This window comes from Topomyia yanbarensis, chromosome 2 (genome assembly GCF_030247195.1).
Source record: "Topomyia yanbarensis strain Yona2022 chromosome 2, ASM3024719v1, whole genome shotgun sequence".
In the NCBI taxonomy this organism is placed as follows: Eukaryota; Metazoa; Arthropoda; class Insecta; order Diptera; family Culicidae; genus Topomyia; species Topomyia yanbarensis.
The window spans coordinates 443,240,039-443,259,384 of NC_080671.1; the positions used below are offsets into that span (position 1 = coordinate 443,240,039).

Genomic DNA, 19,346 nt, shown 5'->3' on the forward strand with positions numbered 1-19,346 from the left:
TCATCAGTAGTAGCATGGGTTTTTGATGTCATCAGACAGACAAAGGTTGTCCCATTTGGAAGTTTTCAAGAAAATTTTTGTTTGGATCTCTTTTCACAAGAATTCATAGGGTAAGCATACATTTAGTGGCTATATACCAAGACGGATACAGGTGTGCACATTTTTTTCTGTGTGAGTGCGGTTGTCATTTTTCTTTGATGAAGCCGAAAAAACAAGAGGATATGAAGAAGAAAAGCACAAACAGTTGACGAGCCGGGCCCTTCTGTTGGCATAAGTTTTGTTTCGGTTCGGTCATAGTTAATTTAATCGGTTTTTTTTTGGGGTAATAAGTGTCCATAAGTATTCTAATCGATAGATCCGAAGTGAAGCTCGGCGTTTTCTCACTTTTCATCGCGCGCCAAAGAATCAGGATGCTCGTTCGGATGTTGATGTTTACTTCAAGGGCCCCGGCCGCCATGCTTAATTTTGCAAGTATAATACTAATACACTCAAAAGTGTCAAATGTTCCACCTTTCTCTCCATCTTGGCATATATACACCTGCACGAATGAAAAAGTAATTTATATATATTTATATATCTGGTTGCAGTTGAAAATCCTAAGGCTGTTCGCAACGCTGATGTATTCTATTGGCTCTCAAACGTGAAACTTTTTCACTCGATGCGCCAACTGGATTTCATTTTTGGTACTAGTCAAATGATGATGAAAACATTTTCTTGCATTGATGGTATAGTATGGTTATTCTATTTTAATTGTTTTAAAATAAATATCACATAGTTTCACAAAAAGCTTGATTACAGGTGATAAGAAAACACTCGTTCTTTCGTTTGACATTAAAACATTCAGTTGAACTCAATATTTTATTACGAATTATTGAGATCCGGAATTATTTTTGTATTGTTGAGGTTAGGTTGGTTGTTTTAGATATGGAAAATGTTTATCTAGAAATTGGACTTATCAGTGGATAACCTCGACTACCAACAACTACACTCTTTAATCCAGTTATTTTTGCCCACCATCGTGTTTTCTATCGAAATTTCAATCTCTGAATTTCATTTTAGTATAAATTGAAACCGGAAGAACAAATGTGAGTGAAGTAACAAGAAATTTACCATCTGGATATTTTTCAGAAGTAGGAAACATATTTTCTTCATCAATATTACTTTTCATTAGAAGAAATAACATTTAATTATAATATTGATTAAATTTAAAAAAATCAGAATTTAATTTCCAATGTGTTTTGACAGACGAAAATAAAAACATCATCATTGCACTTCCATGCTCTCTGGCGGTCGACATCTAGCGTTAGATTACGAATATGGGATGTTATATTTTACATCATCAATTAAAACAGATCGATCGTAATGCTGAGATGCAGTTCTATTTTTCGAGCTCTTTTGGATTAGATTTAAAACAGCTTGACTATTCTGTTTTAAATTTTCCACAATTCGAAACACGAATAGAACACTGTTCTAAATTTTTTTCATTGGTATGTATAACGACTAACAACAGAAAAAAAACAATATGTGTCACATAAGACACAAACAATAACAAAATCAAATAAACAACAGTGAGAACAGGTGGCTAAATCATCGCATTGGGAACACTGTGTTCTAGATGCATTTTGACAGATCCAAATTATCCGACGGCTTGTCATTTTGAAACAAATTTATATGATAGCATTGCGAACAGCCTAATATTATTTCTTTAATATTTTGTCTTATTACACGGTGCTACAAAATAAAAAAAAACCTGTTTTAATCCACCTAGCGGTGCAATTGTGCCTTTCTCAATCATGAACACGAGAATGTTTGCGTTGATTATATTCATTAAAAGCTTTCAAATGCATATATTACATTTTATTATTATACATGACATGACAAATATACAAGAAAAGAAATCATTATTCGAGTTCTCAAATTTTGTAAAAGAAAAAACAGCCACGGTAATATTGAACTGAAAAAAGATGCGAAAGTCCCAAAGAGTCGTTTCTCATAAAAAAAAAATTTTCGTGATAACATAAAATCTCGACGTTTCATGCATTTTAAGGATGTTTAACATCACAAATACGAATTTGATTTCTGAAATTTCATGGGGCCCCCTTTGAAAAAAAGTTCCGGCTTATATGGGAATTTCATGTGACCGGACGGTTCTGTCTATATTTCCGGAACCATATAAACTATCCATGCGAAATTTTATAGATATCTGTGGGGATAATATAGCTATCATTTGGGACTAAGTTTGTGAAAATAGGCCCAACCATTTCCGATAAACTGATATGAGTTTGCTAGTTTTGAAAGATGGCCGTTTTTCCCGGGCACTTCCGGAACCGTCTATGGTGGTCAATGTAGTCAACGAAAGTTTGTTTGGCCGTCGGTAACCTAGAACTGCAAATTTAAGTTATTTGAGAGACATTTTAGCGAAATTTTTACCTTTTTTGCTTTCATCGGAGTATCGGTTTGAATCACAATTTGCTATGTGATCGCACGCCACAACCCGTAACTCCGGAAACGGAAGTCGGTTCGGGATAAAATTTAATAGCCTTTTATGGGGACGCAACATCTTTCATTTGAGATTAAGTTTGGTTGATTCGGTCTAGCCATCTCCAAGAAACCGATGTGACTGTTATTCTGAATTTGGATACTTCCGCCGGGGCTTCCGGAACCGATGATGGTGGCCAATGTGACCAAAAAGACTTTGAATGGCTGTTAATGACCTAGCACTACAAATCGAAGCAGTTGTGGTCACATTTTGGAAAAATTTTCACCATTATACATTAATTGCAGAATATATTAAAATCGACATTTTCTACGAGATCGTACTCATCACCCTGTAATTCCGGAACCGGAGGTTGGATCCATTAGAAATTCAATAGCGGCCTATGGGAACGTTGCACCTTTCATTTGGGACTAAGTTTGTGAAAATCGGTTCTGCCATCTCTGAGAAAAGTGAGTAAGATTGTGTTCGCGTACACACAGACGCACATACACGCACATGCATATACACACACATACATACACACACAGACATTTGCCGAACTCGACGAGCTGAATCGAATGGTATATGTCACCCGGCCCTCCGTTAAAAAGTCGGTTTTCAGAACAATTGCAATACCCTTCTATTGAGAAAGGCAAAAAATGAATGTACTTTTAAAGTGGTCTGTTAAAGGTTGTAGATCTCGTCAAATACAACATGTTTGATCAATTAACCTCAAAATCTTCAGTTATAGCAAAAAACCGTTTTTCGAGATTTTCTGCACGAAATTTATTTTTCTACGCGGTCATTTTCCAACAGATTTTAAATTCTCCAAATGTTTTGAAAAGAAGAAAAAATGATCTTTCCAACGGTATGCTATGTTAAGTACTTTTGTTAAAAGTACTATGCGGTTTTGGGACAACAATAAGAAAGTACCCATTATTTTGCGATTTTTTCATTAAAAATATGAAAATTGCTGTACATTTTCGTTAGGAAACGCCTTTTTTAAATAGAAATTTAGGGAGAATATTTAATTCCAACGACCTATTTATGATCAAAATTGGTTGAAAAATAACAGGGTAATTAATTTTTTTTTCCAAATTAGAAACTTACTCGCATGAACATTAGAGTGGGACATGGTTATATGAAAAAAATAAAATTTTGCTCCGAGTAACTTTTTGGATCCTGTTTAGCTACCAATACAACTCTGCATATTTTTGGCTCGATCGGTGAAACTATATTTTTGCGCCCACGGTTTAAAGTTTACATGGGATTTCGCATGGGGAAATTGCATTTTGCAAATTTATTCTTCCATGAGTCGCCCGTTAGCTCCTAAAAATAAACAGATGCTTGTGGAAAAAGTTATTAAGCAAAAACCGATTGGTGTCCTGAAGATTGATGAAAATTTCACTTTTCATAGCATCACTGCATCTGACGATCGAATTATATACAACATTTTTAACTTTCTCTTATTATGTACAAAAGAATGTACAAAAGAAGCTATGCGATTGTCTTCTCTTCTTTTAGCTTATTAAGTACAACAGAAGAATTTTTAAATACTTTCATTATTTACTTTAATTATATTCAAAATAAGCTGATATTTTCAATACGACGCACTCGAACCAGCTAGTGCTTGCCCCTCGCTCCAGTGTTCAATTCCATTTGTAGCGCATGACCGTCGATTTTTACATTGATCATCTTCTTTCCCGGGGATTTCACATAATGTATTTGACTCAAGCGGCAGTACCACTTATGTCAACACTTTCCATATGGCAGGTAATCAAATCTCGATTATTAAATATCGATAGAGTTAAAACCATATGCGAGCGTTACAAATGTGATAAACTATGCGGAAAATACCAGCATTGTAAGGTTCTTTACTTTTGTCTATCCTTTTGACAGCGTCGATAAAGTAGTTTCTGTACGCTTCTGATAAATTGATCATTTTAACCTAAATTTGTTTACACAATTTGTCCTATTGTTGCATTATAGTAACCTATGGTGACAATGGCCCTAGGGGCAGATCACTTGTGATGCATTTTTAAAAATCAGCGAAATTCATAATGTATTTTGCGTTGAGTGCAATGTTTTTGCGTTGCCTGCAATGTGGTTTGCGTTGCGTGTAAGACGTCAGAACCCTACAGAAAAACTAGCCCTACATTTAACAAAACGTCGAACAAAGTGGATTAGCGTAGGACGTTTGTTAAACAAACTTTTCTGCGAGGGAGTGCCAAGCTGATGCAAAAATGGAAGTTAAATGCATTTTTTCTAATTTGATGCAAATTTATTATACATTCTTAGAGTGATCTGCCCCTAGACATGGCCAGTATTATAACTATTTCCAATATCATTCGTCAAAATTCTTCCGTTGATTTATACGTTTTTATTTTCTATAGTATTTCGCTAGAAAACTATATTTGAACTATACGAGAAATAGTAGAAACTCGGAACTAAGCGACTATTTGTGGTATTGTACATGTATGGTCCACGAAAAGAATGTTAAAAAAAATCGTCGTTTTTGTAATGTAACATAACCTAACGCCATATTCCCCAAATTGTTATCCGGCTGAAAACAATACCCCAAATGACGGAAACAATTTACGATATGGCGTGTTTATTGTCGAATCATAATATGTCAAATTGTGAAAAAACTGTAGTACAAATAATCCATTTATTGTTCTTGTTTATGCGGGTGGCGAGACATGAATTTTAAACTGAATAGAACATCCGATAAAACTGCTGCTGGGGACAGAAAGTTCCAGTTTCAAACACTCCTAAACTGTTACAGACACTTTATATACAGAATTGCGGAGACAACAACAGTAAAACTAACAATCATGGAAATAATCTGGCATCACGGAAGATTCCATAAACTTTGCATAAGCTTCCTCCTAAACTTTCCCCCACAAAACCCACATGCTCGTTTGGCTGCTGTATCCACTGCATTCACCTTTTATCTGCGTTTTGTTGCCATCCGTCAAAGTGATCCATCCACCTGAGAACTCCATAAGCTCCGTTAAAAATCCTCGACCGTTTGACTTGTGTCCAGTGAGCAAATTTTCTGGCAGAGACCGCTCTGCTAGATTTCTGTAAGTCTTGGTTTGGCAGCCCTGTCAGATTTCTGCGCGTATCCTGTCGGGTTAGTTGAGCTAGGGCGAACTCGGTTTCGCTCGCGTTTTCTGGCAAATTTTGACAGGAACCGAGCAAAACCCTGGCATAACTCGGAACTGTGCAAAGATCCTGGCAATTCCTACCTGGTAGAATTTAGCACGAATCGAGCGAAACATCTGACAAAGATGTGGCAGGAAGCGTACAGAGATCTTGGCCGTACATTGCTGGCTGGCTTCTGGATAAAAGTGAGCAGCATCGGTTGGTTTAACCGCTTCTGTTAGAAACGGTTGTTGCATTTGAGCGAATTCGTTGCCATTCTCGCAAAAAAACGCGCAAAATGCTCGCAGAAACTCTGCCAGTATCAATTTCGCTTTGCTCAACTTTTGCTAACTTTCTACTTGCCACGCTGACCGGTTAGCTCCACTAACCAATAACTCAGCATCGAGATCAGCACTCTTTTTCGTTTCTAACAGTGAATGCAACATCTTTGTTGTCAGCGTAGGCTGCCTTTGCTTTCACTGTTGTCCTTTTTGTTGAATGTAGGGCGAATTCAGAGATGCCAGGTACTTTTTTCAAATGTCTGCAATAATAATTTTAAAAGTCTGGGAAGAACAAAAAATGTCAGGAAAGCTAGTGTAACCAAAAGCCTTTATAATCAAAAATCTGCAAATATCTGCAACCAAACTAAAAAATCTGCAATTATCTGCAACCAAACTAAAAAATCTGCAAATATCTGCGTCATCGAAAAAATCTGCAGCTTAAATTAAAAATCTGCGAATATGCAGACTTGTCTGCAAATCTGGCATCTCTGGGCGAATTTTTTGTAGGGTTTTGACGTCTTACACGCAATGCAAAATACATTGCACGCAACGCAAAATACATTTTGAATTTCTATTTTGATGGAAAGAAATGAATTTAATTTAGCTGATTTTTAAAAATGCATCATAAGTGATCTGCCCCTAGGCTTGAATGCACCTTTTGCTTCCTTTGTCAATGCCAACAACTTTCGACAGTTGAGTTTAATGTGGCCAAGCTTTTTACAAAAGTTACACACATTGCCTTCTGCGATACGAATTACCTTCTCCACGGTTGAAGCCCCACCTTTCCTTTCCAGCTGCCGCTGGTAATCGTCCGGCAGGTTGGACTTGCCGAAGTTTATTGAAAAGTTATTTTTATTTTGAAAAAATTTCTCGATAAATTCAGATTATTTGCACGAAACACCAATACTTAACTTGAAAAGAGGCGACCGACTGCATTTGACATAAGTGACTGGCTCAATTTGACGTTGAATATTTTGCTAAATCCTCGAGTCTCGCCTACCAAGCTTCAAGAAGCCGTCGTTCTAGAAAACGACAAAAGTGCAAACCTTCTCAAGTATATCTTGGCTGTATACCAGTTTTTAAATGTAACTGGTATAATCAACTTGTCTTGTTTTTACATCTCGGCAACACTTCTCCGTTGTGTTTGACAGACTGTCAAAGAAGATCCTTCTTTTATTTATTTACAACACGCGTTCGTTGGTTCGGTGCTGCACACAAAGCATCGAAAATAACGAAAATCTTCTAGAAAACTACGTAAAATGAGGATAGAAACGTGTTATTTCTGTTCCAGTAAAATCTTTCCGGGTCACGGAATGGTTTTTGTTCGGAATGATTGCAAGGTGAGTCGAAAAAATGCTGTTGTGTGCTATCGCTCATCGCAGCTAAACTAACCTCTCGAATGTCATTGTAGATTTTCCGATTTTGTCGCTCTAAATGTCGCCGTGCATTTAACAAAAAGAAGAACCCGAGAAAGATTCGCTGGACCAAAGCCTACAGGAAGACACACGGAAAGGAACTTACAATTGATCCGGCATTCGAGTTCGAAAAGCGTCGCAACGTTCCGGTCAAATACAACCGGGAATTGTGGAGCAAAACATTGGACGCCATTAAGAAGATTACGGAAATTAAGGAACGTCGCGAAAGGCATTTTGTCATGGAACGACTACGAAAGGCGCGGGATCACGAAATTCACAACGATATCGTGGACGTGCAGAAGAATATCGCGCTGATCCGGTCTCCGGCTATTGGACTGAAGGAACGGCGAGCTAAAGAGGAAGCACAACAGTCGGCCCTGCTGATGGACGTGGAGGAAGATGAGGAACAGATCGAGTATGTCGATGCTCGCCAGCTGGAGAAACAACTGGAGGAGTCTTCCGCCCAGCTAGAGCAGGACGCAGAAATGATGAAGGCTTGAGCAGGGGGATTGGTTAAATTGTAAGTTAGTTGGAATCACTTTTCATTCACTGTTGGTGAGGACGAAAATGAAACAGAATGTACATTAGCAGTGTAGTTGCCTGTTGTAATACTGAACATAAAGAAAGTATCCGTTTCTGTATCAATATGTTTGTTTTTATGTTGTTAGTTACCTTGTCCTTAGTTCAAGTTGAAAGTTTTCTCAATGACTATCTATAGTCGTGCGGTACTAGAGGCCCAGCCAGGAAAATTGATTTTTATGGCCTACTTTTGTAGAGGAGTGCCACCTTTCAAGTCATAAGGACTAACAGGATTACGACGATCTAATGTGAATGGTCCCATAAATGTCCAACTATTCCAGCGTGATTGCACAGTTCTCTTTATAAAACAAAATGGGAAATACATATTGTTAGGTATTGGTTCCACATCCTCCAGTGTGTCTTGCAACAAGTTTCATTGGCCTCCACGAACACCTATTCAGTTACCAACGAAATACCATGCAACTCTGTTCTTTCAAACCGCGAACATGGGCTTGATAAGAAAGGTTGTAATAGCTCTAACAATCCTAACAGCATTGTTAGGACTAATCCTCTACTCGATCTGGCTGTGGCTAGGATACGAACACATCCCAAACAGAGTGTCCAATGTTGAATCACTGAAGGATGCTTCTTTTGATTTCATAATCGGTAAGTTATTTATTTCGAATATAATTTACTTGTAAAATGTGGATGAACTTTCTTAAATAAAGTGGGAGCCGGAACAGCTGGATGCGTTCTGGCCAATCGACTATCGGCTGATCCCAATAATTCCGTACTTCTGATTGAGGCCGGAGACGTATTCGGGCCAGCTTCCATAGTTCCACTGCTTAGTACGACTATACAGCAAACTCGGTTCGATTGGGCGTTTCGAACAACACCGCAAAAGTATTCCTCTCGTGGACTAATCAATAATGTAAGTAGTACCACAAATATCAGACGTTTCGGTTAGAAAAAAGAACTATTCAAAATTCTGTGTAAATTATCGAATCGATGGACACATTTGCTCAATGTGTTTTAGTTGCTGGATTTGAAATGACGAACACACGCATGTCGAGTACGAGAATACACGTCTGTTGTCTGTGGAATACCTATGCGATAACACGTGTTTCGATATTAAATACACCGAGTGGTTTTCTGTTTCCTTCTTCGGCAGCAACAATTCCTACCGCGTGGCCGAGGATTAGGTGGATCGGGACAAATCAACTACATGTTGCACTTTACCGGGATTAAGGATGATTTCGACCGATGGGAGCGCCTTGGTGCGCATGATTGGAATTTTGAACGGATGAAGCCCTATTTGGACCGGCTCGAGCGCGGAACGGATGGCGTTGAGGAAGCGAGTGAAGGTCACTGTCAACCCGAGCTGGAAGATGATGAAATGTTTGAGGTAAACTTCTGACTTTATTTGTAGGAATAATGAATGAATGAATCACGAATTTTAGAAATTTAATTCTCAGTCAATATCTCTAACCGACAAAATTATTACCAACTCAAAAAATACCTAAAATACTCATCTTTCAGCCCAACCAATACCCAACTTTCCTACAGACCACCGACGAGCAACCTCTACTCAACATGTGTTCTTCGCAACCATCGACAACAAGCACAGATATGAAGCATTCAATACAACCCCCAAGTTGGCACATCAATCCCGTCGATGCCGACGAGAATCTTCTGGCAAAAGCATTCCAAGACGCCTCTTCCGAGTTGGGATCCAGCCACGATTTCCGCGCTGCACGGTATAACATCCGTAACGGAATTCGCTGGAGTAGTTATCATGGCTATCTCAGACCGGCCTTCGGGCGCAGCAATCTGCAAGTGCTGACGAATTCGGTCGTTCAGAGAGTGATTTTCAATAATCAAAACCGTGCCCAGGCTGTGATAGTTCAGCAAACGAACGCAGAAAACTTTCTGACTATCAGGGCTAGACAGGAGGTTATTTTAAGCGCCGGAGCGTTTCAGACCCCCCAGCTTTTGAAGCTATCCGGGATAGGTCCAGCCATTGAGTTGAAGCGACATGGAATTCCCATAGTCCACGATTCACCAAATGTCGGGCAAAACTACTTTGATCATCTGAACATGCCGCTGTTTGTGTCAATCAATACTACAGCCAGTGTCACCGTGGACAAGATCCTGAACGTTCTTAACCTATGGAACTACCTGAGCGAGGGAACTGGTATATTTTCAACGACAGCAGTAGCAGGGATTGGTAGTCCTCGTTTGAGTAAATACGGAATCATTCTCTTTGGCATGGGTAGCGTGGACGAGAAAGCGTTAAGGCATGTCTCCAACCTGAAACAGGATGCATTCCGAGCCCATTTTCCACTTTACCACAATAGTAGTCAGGAAGGATTTCTCTTTCTGAACACGTGTCACCAGCCAAAAAGTCGAGGGGCCATTTATCTGCGTGATCGCCATGCAGATACCCATCCCTTCATCAATCCGAACTATTTGAAGGATAAGTTCGACATAGAGTGTATGTCTGCGGCTATTCGGTTAGCTGCGCGGACCGTCGAAACTGCCCCGTTCCGTCGAATGGGCGCAGTGATTCACTGGCCAAAGGCGAAGAGTTGCTCCAACTTTGGACCATTCGTAGAAGACTTCCGAACTAATAAGCCAAGTGATCGCTATTTGGAGTGCATTTTGCGTGAATCTGCGTTGACAGGTCATCACCCCGGTGGAACGACCGCAATCGGACTTCACTCGGAGGCAGTGGTGGATAATCAATTAAGGTAGGACGGATTGTAGATCTCATAACAAAAAAGTTTCTTCACTCCGCTTGCATTTCAGGGTTAATGGCGTTAGCGGTCTACGAGTGGTCGATGCTGGGGTGTTCCCGGCGCCAGTGTCCGGAACACCAAACTCTGTAGTGATTGCAGTTGCAGAAAAAGCAGCAGATGCTATTCTTATTGCCGGCAGGTAGATTGTATGGCTTACACCAAATTTACAAAAATAAAAAATACATCATGAGTGTGCTTTTGTTTCGAGATAATATAGTCGGTGTTAAGTCAGACCGGACTAAGTCGCATAATCTTAAAAAATGCGGTAATAATAGCACAGGATAAAGAATTTCCTCAGCTATACTGCCTATAATCGCAAGTCAGTCCCATGTAGATAGGGAATTCCATAGAACATGGGATTGACTTGCGATTATGGGCAGTATATGACTTGCCAGATTTGCAATATGTTGTGACAAAAATTAACTTCGAATTATAACGTAAAGGATGCTGCGATCTAAACTTTAAACTTGTTTTTCTCAAAATCAATGCAATGACACTTAGTTCGGTCTGACTTAACATCTACCATATGTATGTAGAAAGAAATTTTTTTAAAATGGCATTTTTCGTCTGCCTGTAGCAGGTCCGAATTGGTTTTAATAGCAATGCATTTAAATTTTTTTTAATGTTTACATATAAAAATTAGTAAGAATGCAAATATAATAATTATTAAACCTAAAAAATGTCAGTAAGTGGCTATTTTATAGTTTAGGGGAGACCCGGGCAGTTTGATACACGGGGCTTGTCAATTCAGTCAACATCTTTTATTTAAAACCATATATTGCGAATTTTTCCTTAAATCCACATTGCGACTTTTCAGCCATGCGCCACCGGGCCGTGCGTTGAGTTACGCGCCCATCTAGTTTGCATTAGTGCGAGTGAGAAAACATTTTGACGTTTCGATCGCACTCGTGTGTATCCCATATAGCAAGAACTCGACGAAATGCTAGATTATCTCGAGATTGACAATAAAATCACGGTTTCTCAGAAGATTCAAATAACTTTGAAAAAACTGACCCCCTCCCTGTTGTGTGTGTTTTTTCGTACTGATTTTTTGGTTCAGTGCATTCTGCACGTGAATACGTGAAAGTCAGAGTGGCCAGACCTACCGATTTTGGTCTTCCCTACCGATTCACAGACGACCAAGGGAAAACTACCGATATTTTGTTATCCCTACCGAAAACTACCGATTTTTATTTGTTGTATTTAGGCACACCTTACATAAAACAACCTGGCAGGGCAAGCCAGTTCAACAGATACAGACAATAAAGACACACCTCGTGTAAACATGGTGTCAGACGATTAAATTTTCACGCGAGATTTATTTAGTTATCGTCGAAAAGCTGTTTTACGTTGGAAAATAAAACGTCGCTACGCGTTTAAGAATTATAATATCTCGAAATGAGCGGTATCCCCGTTCCGGCAGCTCTCAAATTGGGGGCAGATGACGAAGAAGCTTTTAGAATGTTCAAGCTACAGTGGGTCTATTACGCTCTGGCGACGAGTGTGGAAAAAAAGCCACCAAATCAGCAAGTAGCTTTGCTCATGACCGTCATGGGGCCGGAGGATATAATGCTAGTGGAAGAGATGAACTTGACCGAAGCGGAAAAAGCAACACCTGATACAATTTTGGGAAAAATCAGGAACGATTGACCCCGGCAAGAGATCATCGTGTTGAACGAGCAGAATTCAATACCCTGCACCAGTGGGAGAACGAAAAAATTGAGGATTTCGTTAAACGACTGAAGAAAAAAGCAAATATGTGTGGTTATGACGCTGTGCAGCAGGAGGAACTATTGAAGGATAGGATAATCGCTGGCATTAACGACCATCAGATGAGAAGAGAACTACTCAAATCCGGAGACCTTTCAGTGGCCGAAATGGTGAAGAAGAGTAACGAACATCATCAAATCGAGGAGCTCGCCCGTAAGATCGAACTAATGTCAACCAGTAAGGAAAATCCGGGAACCAACTTCAAAGTGACGGCGAGAAAAGTCAACGCCAGACCATGTCAGTACTGTGGCGGAAAACATATACGTGACAAAAACAAATGCCCTGCATTCGGAAAAAAAATGTCTCGGTTGCGGGAAGTCAAATTATTTCAAGAGAACGTGTCGCTCAAAGAATGATAAGCGAAAGCCTTCGCGACGAAACGTGCGCCAAATGGAGGACAGTTCAGCATCTTCAGGATAATCAGAGACAGAAGACTGTGAGTTCGTTGATATAGCCAAGCTGGACAGGGAAGGCTCGAGTAATACCGGTAAAATAATGGTACAGTTGAAAGTGTTAGATGTAAATCGACAGGTGAAGTCAATGGATATTCAGGTAGACACCGGCGCAAGAGTGAACGTTCTCTGCTGTAAGGATCTGAAGAAGTTTTGCCCGTCAAGTCAGATGCAAGGTACAAACATTAAGTTGAGGTGCTACTCGGGAAAGGTTGAAAAATAAGGGACCAAGCGACTAACATTCATTGTGGTAAAAAAAACACGCCCACCATTATTGTCTTCGCAATCGGCTATCGATCTCGGAATTATTAAAGTTCACGACATTTACAGCATGCACTCACTACAGCAAGAGTGCGAACACATTCTGAGTAAGTACGCGGACGTATTTGAAGGGGAGGGGCTTTTTGAAGGACAATTTAAAATTGAGATTGATAATTCTATTGCAGCAGTGCAGCAAAAACCCCGTCGAATCCCCCTAGCGTATCTTCCAGAATTGAAAGCAAAAATAAATGAACTTGAACGAAAACAAGTGATTGAGCCTGTCAATAGGCATATGAGTTGGCTGAGCAATCTGGTTTTGGTGAAAAGAGGAAATAAGCTGCGTTTGTGTTTAGACCCTCCGGAATTGAATCGTGCGATCAAACGAGCTAACCATCAAATTCCAACTATTGAGGAAATGCTTCCAGACTTCACCAAGGCAAAAATTTTCTCTGTACTGGATGCTAAAAACGGATTCTGGCATCTTAAATTAGACGAGGACAGCGCCGACGTGACAGCATTTTGGACTCCGATGGGCGTTTACCGTTGGAATAGAATGCCGTTTGGAGTTGCACCAGAAATTTATCAAAAGGCAGAACAGCAATTTATTTCTGGCATTCGTGGGGTAAGATGTTTAGCGGATGATGTCGTGGTATTTAGCTGTGGTGATACGATGGAACAAGCCATGCTGGACCACAACCGAAATTTGAAAGCAGTTATGCAAAGATTTAGAGAGAGGGGTTTAAAGCTAAACCGTTCAAAGGCCAAGATAGCACTTTCATCAGTTCCGTTCTATGGTCATATTTTGACAGAAAAAGGTGTTAAACCGGATCCGAGTAAAGTTTCAGCGGTGTTGAACATACCAAACCCGAAGGATAAAAAGGAGCTTAGGACATTCTTGGGTTTAGTCACGTACCTGGGACGATATCTGCCGATGTTGGCGGAAGTGAGTGCTCCGCTTCGAAGACTAATACGAGAAAATGAAGAATTTGAATGGGATATCCATGCAGAGGAGGCTTTCAAACAAATCAAGCGTTTAGTTACCCAAGCACCAGTTCTTCGGTATTATGATCCCTCCCTCAAGTTATCCAATGCGATGCAAGCAAGTACGGGGTGGGATGTGTTTTGCTCCAAGAGCGGCGTCCAGTGGCATATGCATCTAGGACGTTAACACAAACTGAAAGCAATTACGCACCCATCGAACGCGAATGTCTAGCGATTTTGTTTGCCTGTAAGCGTTTTGACCAGTACGTGGCGGGACGACGTCAAGTGATTGTAGAGTCGGACCACAAGCCGTTAGAGGATATTTTTAAAAAACCGATAACAGAGGCGCCTTTTCGTCTCCAACGAATGAGAATGTCACTTCAACGTTACGATATAGTGGTGCAATATAAGAGAGAAATCGAGTTGCATATTGCGGACTTGTTATCTAGAACAGCAACTGAGAAGTCACAAAACGATCAAGGATCGGACATGTATAATACTGCGAAAGTCGAGGCAGCACTTAAAGAAGTGTCTGATATAAATGTGGTTGAATATATAAGTATGTTGGATGCGCGTTTCAGAGAGATAGCTGAAGCAACCAGGAATGATGCAACATTATCGAAACTAACAACAGTGCTTGTCGAAGGGTGGCCACAAAGCAAGGAAGAGCTGGATGATGACCTGCTACGGTATTATGCACTACAATTCAGAGAGGAGTTGTATTCAAAGGTGACAGGATAGTCGTACCAAGAAGTATTCGTAGTAAATTGATGGAAAAGATACATTCAGCACATTTGGGTGTAGATTACACATTGCGAGCAGCCAGAGAGGCACTATTTCGGCCGGGAATGACTGACCAAATCACAAACTATGTGCGAAATTGTGAAATATGCATGGAGGAGTTTAGTGCGAGTCAAACAAGAACACCCATGACCGCTAATGAAATTCCGGAATATCCCTTTCAAAGGGTTAATATCGATTTGGCAGAGGTTCAACATCAAGGACGGAAATGTGCGTTGATGGTATTGGCGGATAGCTTTTCGGACTTTATAGAAGTAGATTTCCTCAATGACACGAAAGCAAAATCTATCGTTGAAAGATGCAAACAACACTTTTCGCGACATGGTGCTCCGGAGATTGTAGTGACCGATAATGGTCCACAGTTTGACAACGAAGTTTGGACTGATTTCGCGATGAGATGGGGATTCAAACACGTGACTTCGGCACCTTATCACGCACAAAGAAATGGGAAGTCAGAGTCGGCCGTAAAAACAATAAAGCAGTTGTATAAGAGATGCATGAAAGATGGAACTGAATTCTGGAAAGCCTTGCTACAACATCGGAATACACCAAACTCAGTTGGCACAAGTCCTAATCAACGACTATTCTCAAGGAATACACGAAACGAGATTCCAATGATAACAAATAAGCTTCAACCGCCGGGGGCTTCGCAAATAACTGAACGTATTGCACAAAAGAGGAGAGTGACGAAAGCCAGTTATGATAAGCGGAGCAAACAGTTACCTGAGCTTGAAGTGGGTGATAATGCGCTTGTCCAACGAAGACCGGATATAACATCGCATTGGGAAAAAGCGCTACTACTTAGGAAACTTCCGGATCAATCCTGTGAGGTTGGCATGGCAGATGGTGGAATTTATCGTAAAAGTGCTATTCACGTAAAATCGATATTCACGTAAAATCGACTCCCATAACACCAAAGCTACATAACAAGGACGATTCAGTTGGTAGGAGCAGGGGAAGGAGACTTTCACCACCGCCAGAACGATGCGAGTCGCAAAGGATATTCGAGCGGTATAATTATGGAGACCCGAATACGGATGGAGAACGAGCAGATTCACCGTTCGCAGCACCAACCGAAACCAAGTCGGAGTTGATGTCACACGCTGAAACACCAGTTCAAGACAAGCTGCAAAAAACAGATAGTCATCGACCAAAAAGAAATGTGAAAAGACCGCGGCTAAATATTCTGATTATGTTTAATTAATTGAAGTAGATTTTTTTTCTCACTTTTGATTCTTTGTCATTTTGTTAAATTTGGAAAGGGAGGATGTTGTATTTAGGCACACCTTACATAAAACAACCTTGCATTGGCAGGGCAAGCCAGTTCAATAGATACAGACAATTGACCATTGTATGAAATGCCTTAACCTCACAAATTTGACAAGTGCTGGTCCTTTTGTTTACAGTTTGGACTTAAGAAATTTGATTTCCATTAAAGTAAGCTTAGTGCTAATAATTAATTCCCAAGAAATTTTACCGCAAAACTACTTGCCGATTCAGAAAACACTAGAATTAATTGGTAAACAAATAATTAGTTCACTTTTTAGATCTTTCATATACATATTCCCATCAGTGGCGTAGCCAGGGGGGGGGGGGGTTGGGGGTTAAACCCCCCCCCCAAGCCAAAATTAATTGGATTGAAAAAAAATGATGCTGACGAATTTAATTTAATATTCCACAAAACATTTTTGGAAAAATATTCTCTGATCACTACATTGAGAACTGTGTTTAAAGCGTCATGAGAACTTTTGGAAAATTATGGGAAGGGGATCTTGTAACTTATCTCTTAGCCAAAATCCCATAGTTGTCAAATTACTTCAATGTAATATAAAATAACTGTCTGAATTATTATGAGCTCATTTTTGGAAAGATGCTTCAAAATATGGATTAGAGACAATTTTTCGAATGGGAATCTAAATTTGAATAGGTTGATTACATATAAAACATAAGCTTGTTTACCGAAAACTTACATACATTTCAACATTTGCTCAAAATGTATTTTTTTAGATTGTGTAGAGTTTAAACAACAATTTAATATGGTTAACAACAAGAATAACATTTCAGAAACTAGTTGAAAGCTGATGTAATTTTGTCTCTAGCAGGTCAGGATCGGTTTTATGAGCATTGGATTTTTGTTGTATTATCAACTATATGAATAGCCTCTTAGCAGGATGCAATGAATGGCGTACTAAAATTTTGTGTGCTACGTACTAGTACTGCTAGTTGTGAGGTTGTCTAATAAAGAAAAGTAAAATTAATGCTCGATAAATTTTTAACGGTCACGATCACATTCATTCGAAACTGCCAAATTTCGATGTTAAGTAACATTGAAGAATTTCAAAACGTAAAACTGTTCATCTGCTGATAGAATAATTTTGACGGTTAATCCTCCTAGAAGTAATTATAGACAAGAATTACTGTTCAACCAAATTTGGGTCGAGACTTAATGTCTCCAGCAAAGTTTTCGAAAGTGCTATTTCAAACAACTTTGTCAAAGACATAAATATCCCACATATTCAGAGTATCGAAATATAGTAGTAGAAAACCTTTACAACAAGCTATTCTGAAATTACTGTATTTGATAAATCTCTTCTGCGGTAATTAAATAATAAATTCACATTGCGTTCAAGGTGCCTTTAAAACTTACAAAAAATAAGAGAACTGGATATAAAACAAATAATTCCCAGATATTGAAAGGACTCAAAAACACAAAGAGTGATTCCATTTTCAGGAGCTAGCATCAATTCGGCGCAAGCTTAGTCCGCCCACCAAGTTAGTGTCGGATTCTGATGAGATGAAGTCGAAACGCAAGTTTCAGTTTCATCCATCCATAATTTAGTTATAGGTTTTGTGTTCTCAACTCGCAATGATTGTTTCAAACAATTTTATCCGTAGCGCATAAAAAAATAGTTTTCACCTAAATTTTTCTTCACTAAGAAGAAATATAGCAGGCCCAGTCCATTTAAATCCCTATATGTTGAATTCATGTAGCCTTCATATTTTCAACAAAATTGTTTGAAATGACATTATCAAAAACTTAGCTGAAGGCACCATGTCTTTTAATATTTTTGAAAAATTTATTCACCATATTTACCTCTATGAGAGTTAATCACTAAAATTTCTATATCAAAGCAGGCGCTGTTTTATGTTGATAACTTCCCGAAGTTGTCAAACCTTCAAAGTCTAGGATTATTATATTAGGTGATCTTGAACGTTGAAAATTTTTTAGATCATTTATCCCACTTTAAAAGATCGCAATTTTTGACTTCATTGACATATTATACAAGAAAATAATCTATAGAGGTTTGAAAACTGTTCCATGTTGATCCTTCTTGTTTGTAGAATGGAATGACATCTGTTAGACTACTTATGATTTTGAGTTTTCAATAATTTATCAAACTCATATTAAATTTTAGCATATTTTCAAAAAATTTGCGATTTTCATCAAAACCCCCTCCAAACCAAATTTCTGGCTACGCCACTGATTCCCATAGTAGGGAATAGCACAATTTAATTGTAAGGCGTTCTAGGAAACATTTTTTCTTCTAAAAACATGATTCCCAATATATTTCAAATACTTCATTTTGAGAATACGAATAATCTCCAAGGTCAAAATGTAATCAACAGGACCACCACCTGTCACATTTAATGCATGACGTCACTGTGCAGTGACCAATAAAGACACACCTCGTGTAAACACGATGGAATATGTGCAATTTAGGGTTCGTCGCGGTTGCGGTAATTACCGCAACCGCACGGTATTTACCGCATCCGCACCGCAAAATCTGCGGTGCGGTGAGACGCTTTTTCTCGCAGATGTGGTGCGGGAAAGAGCTTTTACCGCGCGGTTTTACCGCAACCGCACCGCAAAAAATAATTGATAAAGTGATAATTTTGATTATTCTAAATTGATAAACAGACTGCTATTACGAAAGAAAATCTAGCTGTGTCCGAAATATTTTGACGCTATTATTTTTACGACATATTTTGGACTAGTTATTTGATACTTCTAAGTAAAAATTCACAAAGTAACCATTTCAAATACATGAAATGCAAGATCCAAATAGAGACAAAATTATTAGATCATTTAAAAACAATAAATTTGTACTCTTAAATCCAATTTAAAAGTGCATCACTTCTCCCGATTTCTGTTGGTAATCGTGGAATTATGAATCGTATTCGATATCAATTTTTGTGGGATTTTTCAATCAGACACGCACAATCGTACGGAATTCGGCGGAAAATCAGAATAAACGTATTACACACGCGGTACAGTTAAGACTCGGCTTTTATTCTTATGCTTTTGTTCAGAGTGATACAGGAAGTAGAAAAAAGAGATACATGAAAGAGAAAATACACTGTTATGCGCAAATGATAAGATTAACTCTAAAGCTTATAGAAGCCGTGTTGCTAGTATCGCTACACTCCTCCTCAACACTGGCTTC

At 39.1% G+C, this 19,346-nt stretch overlaps 2 protein-coding genes across 2 annotated transcripts; both read left to right on the top strand.

Moving 5' to 3' along the window:
- Positions 1-7,065: 7,065 nt before the first annotated feature.
- On the top strand, positions 7,066-7,964 carry LOC131685664 (probable ribosome biogenesis protein RLP24). The gene is made up of 2 exons (XM_058969534.1): positions 7,066-7,244; positions 7,316-7,964. Exons 1-2 carry the CDS (start codon positions 7,164-7,166, stop codon positions 7,817-7,819), a joined length of 585 nt encoding a protein of 194 aa, XP_058825517.1. The 5' UTR covers positions 7,066-7,163; the 3' UTR covers positions 7,820-7,964.
- A 380-nt stretch (positions 7,965-8,344) lies between these two features.
- On the top strand, positions 8,345-10,779 carry LOC131681068 (neither inactivation nor afterpotential protein G). Its single transcript, XM_058961775.1, has 5 exons — positions 8,345-8,504; positions 8,567-8,769; positions 9,010-9,243; positions 9,405-10,588; positions 10,647-10,779. Exons 1-5 carry the CDS (start codon positions 8,345-8,347, stop codon positions 10,777-10,779), a joined length of 1,914 nt encoding a protein of 637 aa, XP_058817758.1.
- Positions 10,780-19,346: the final 8,567 nt, after the last annotated feature.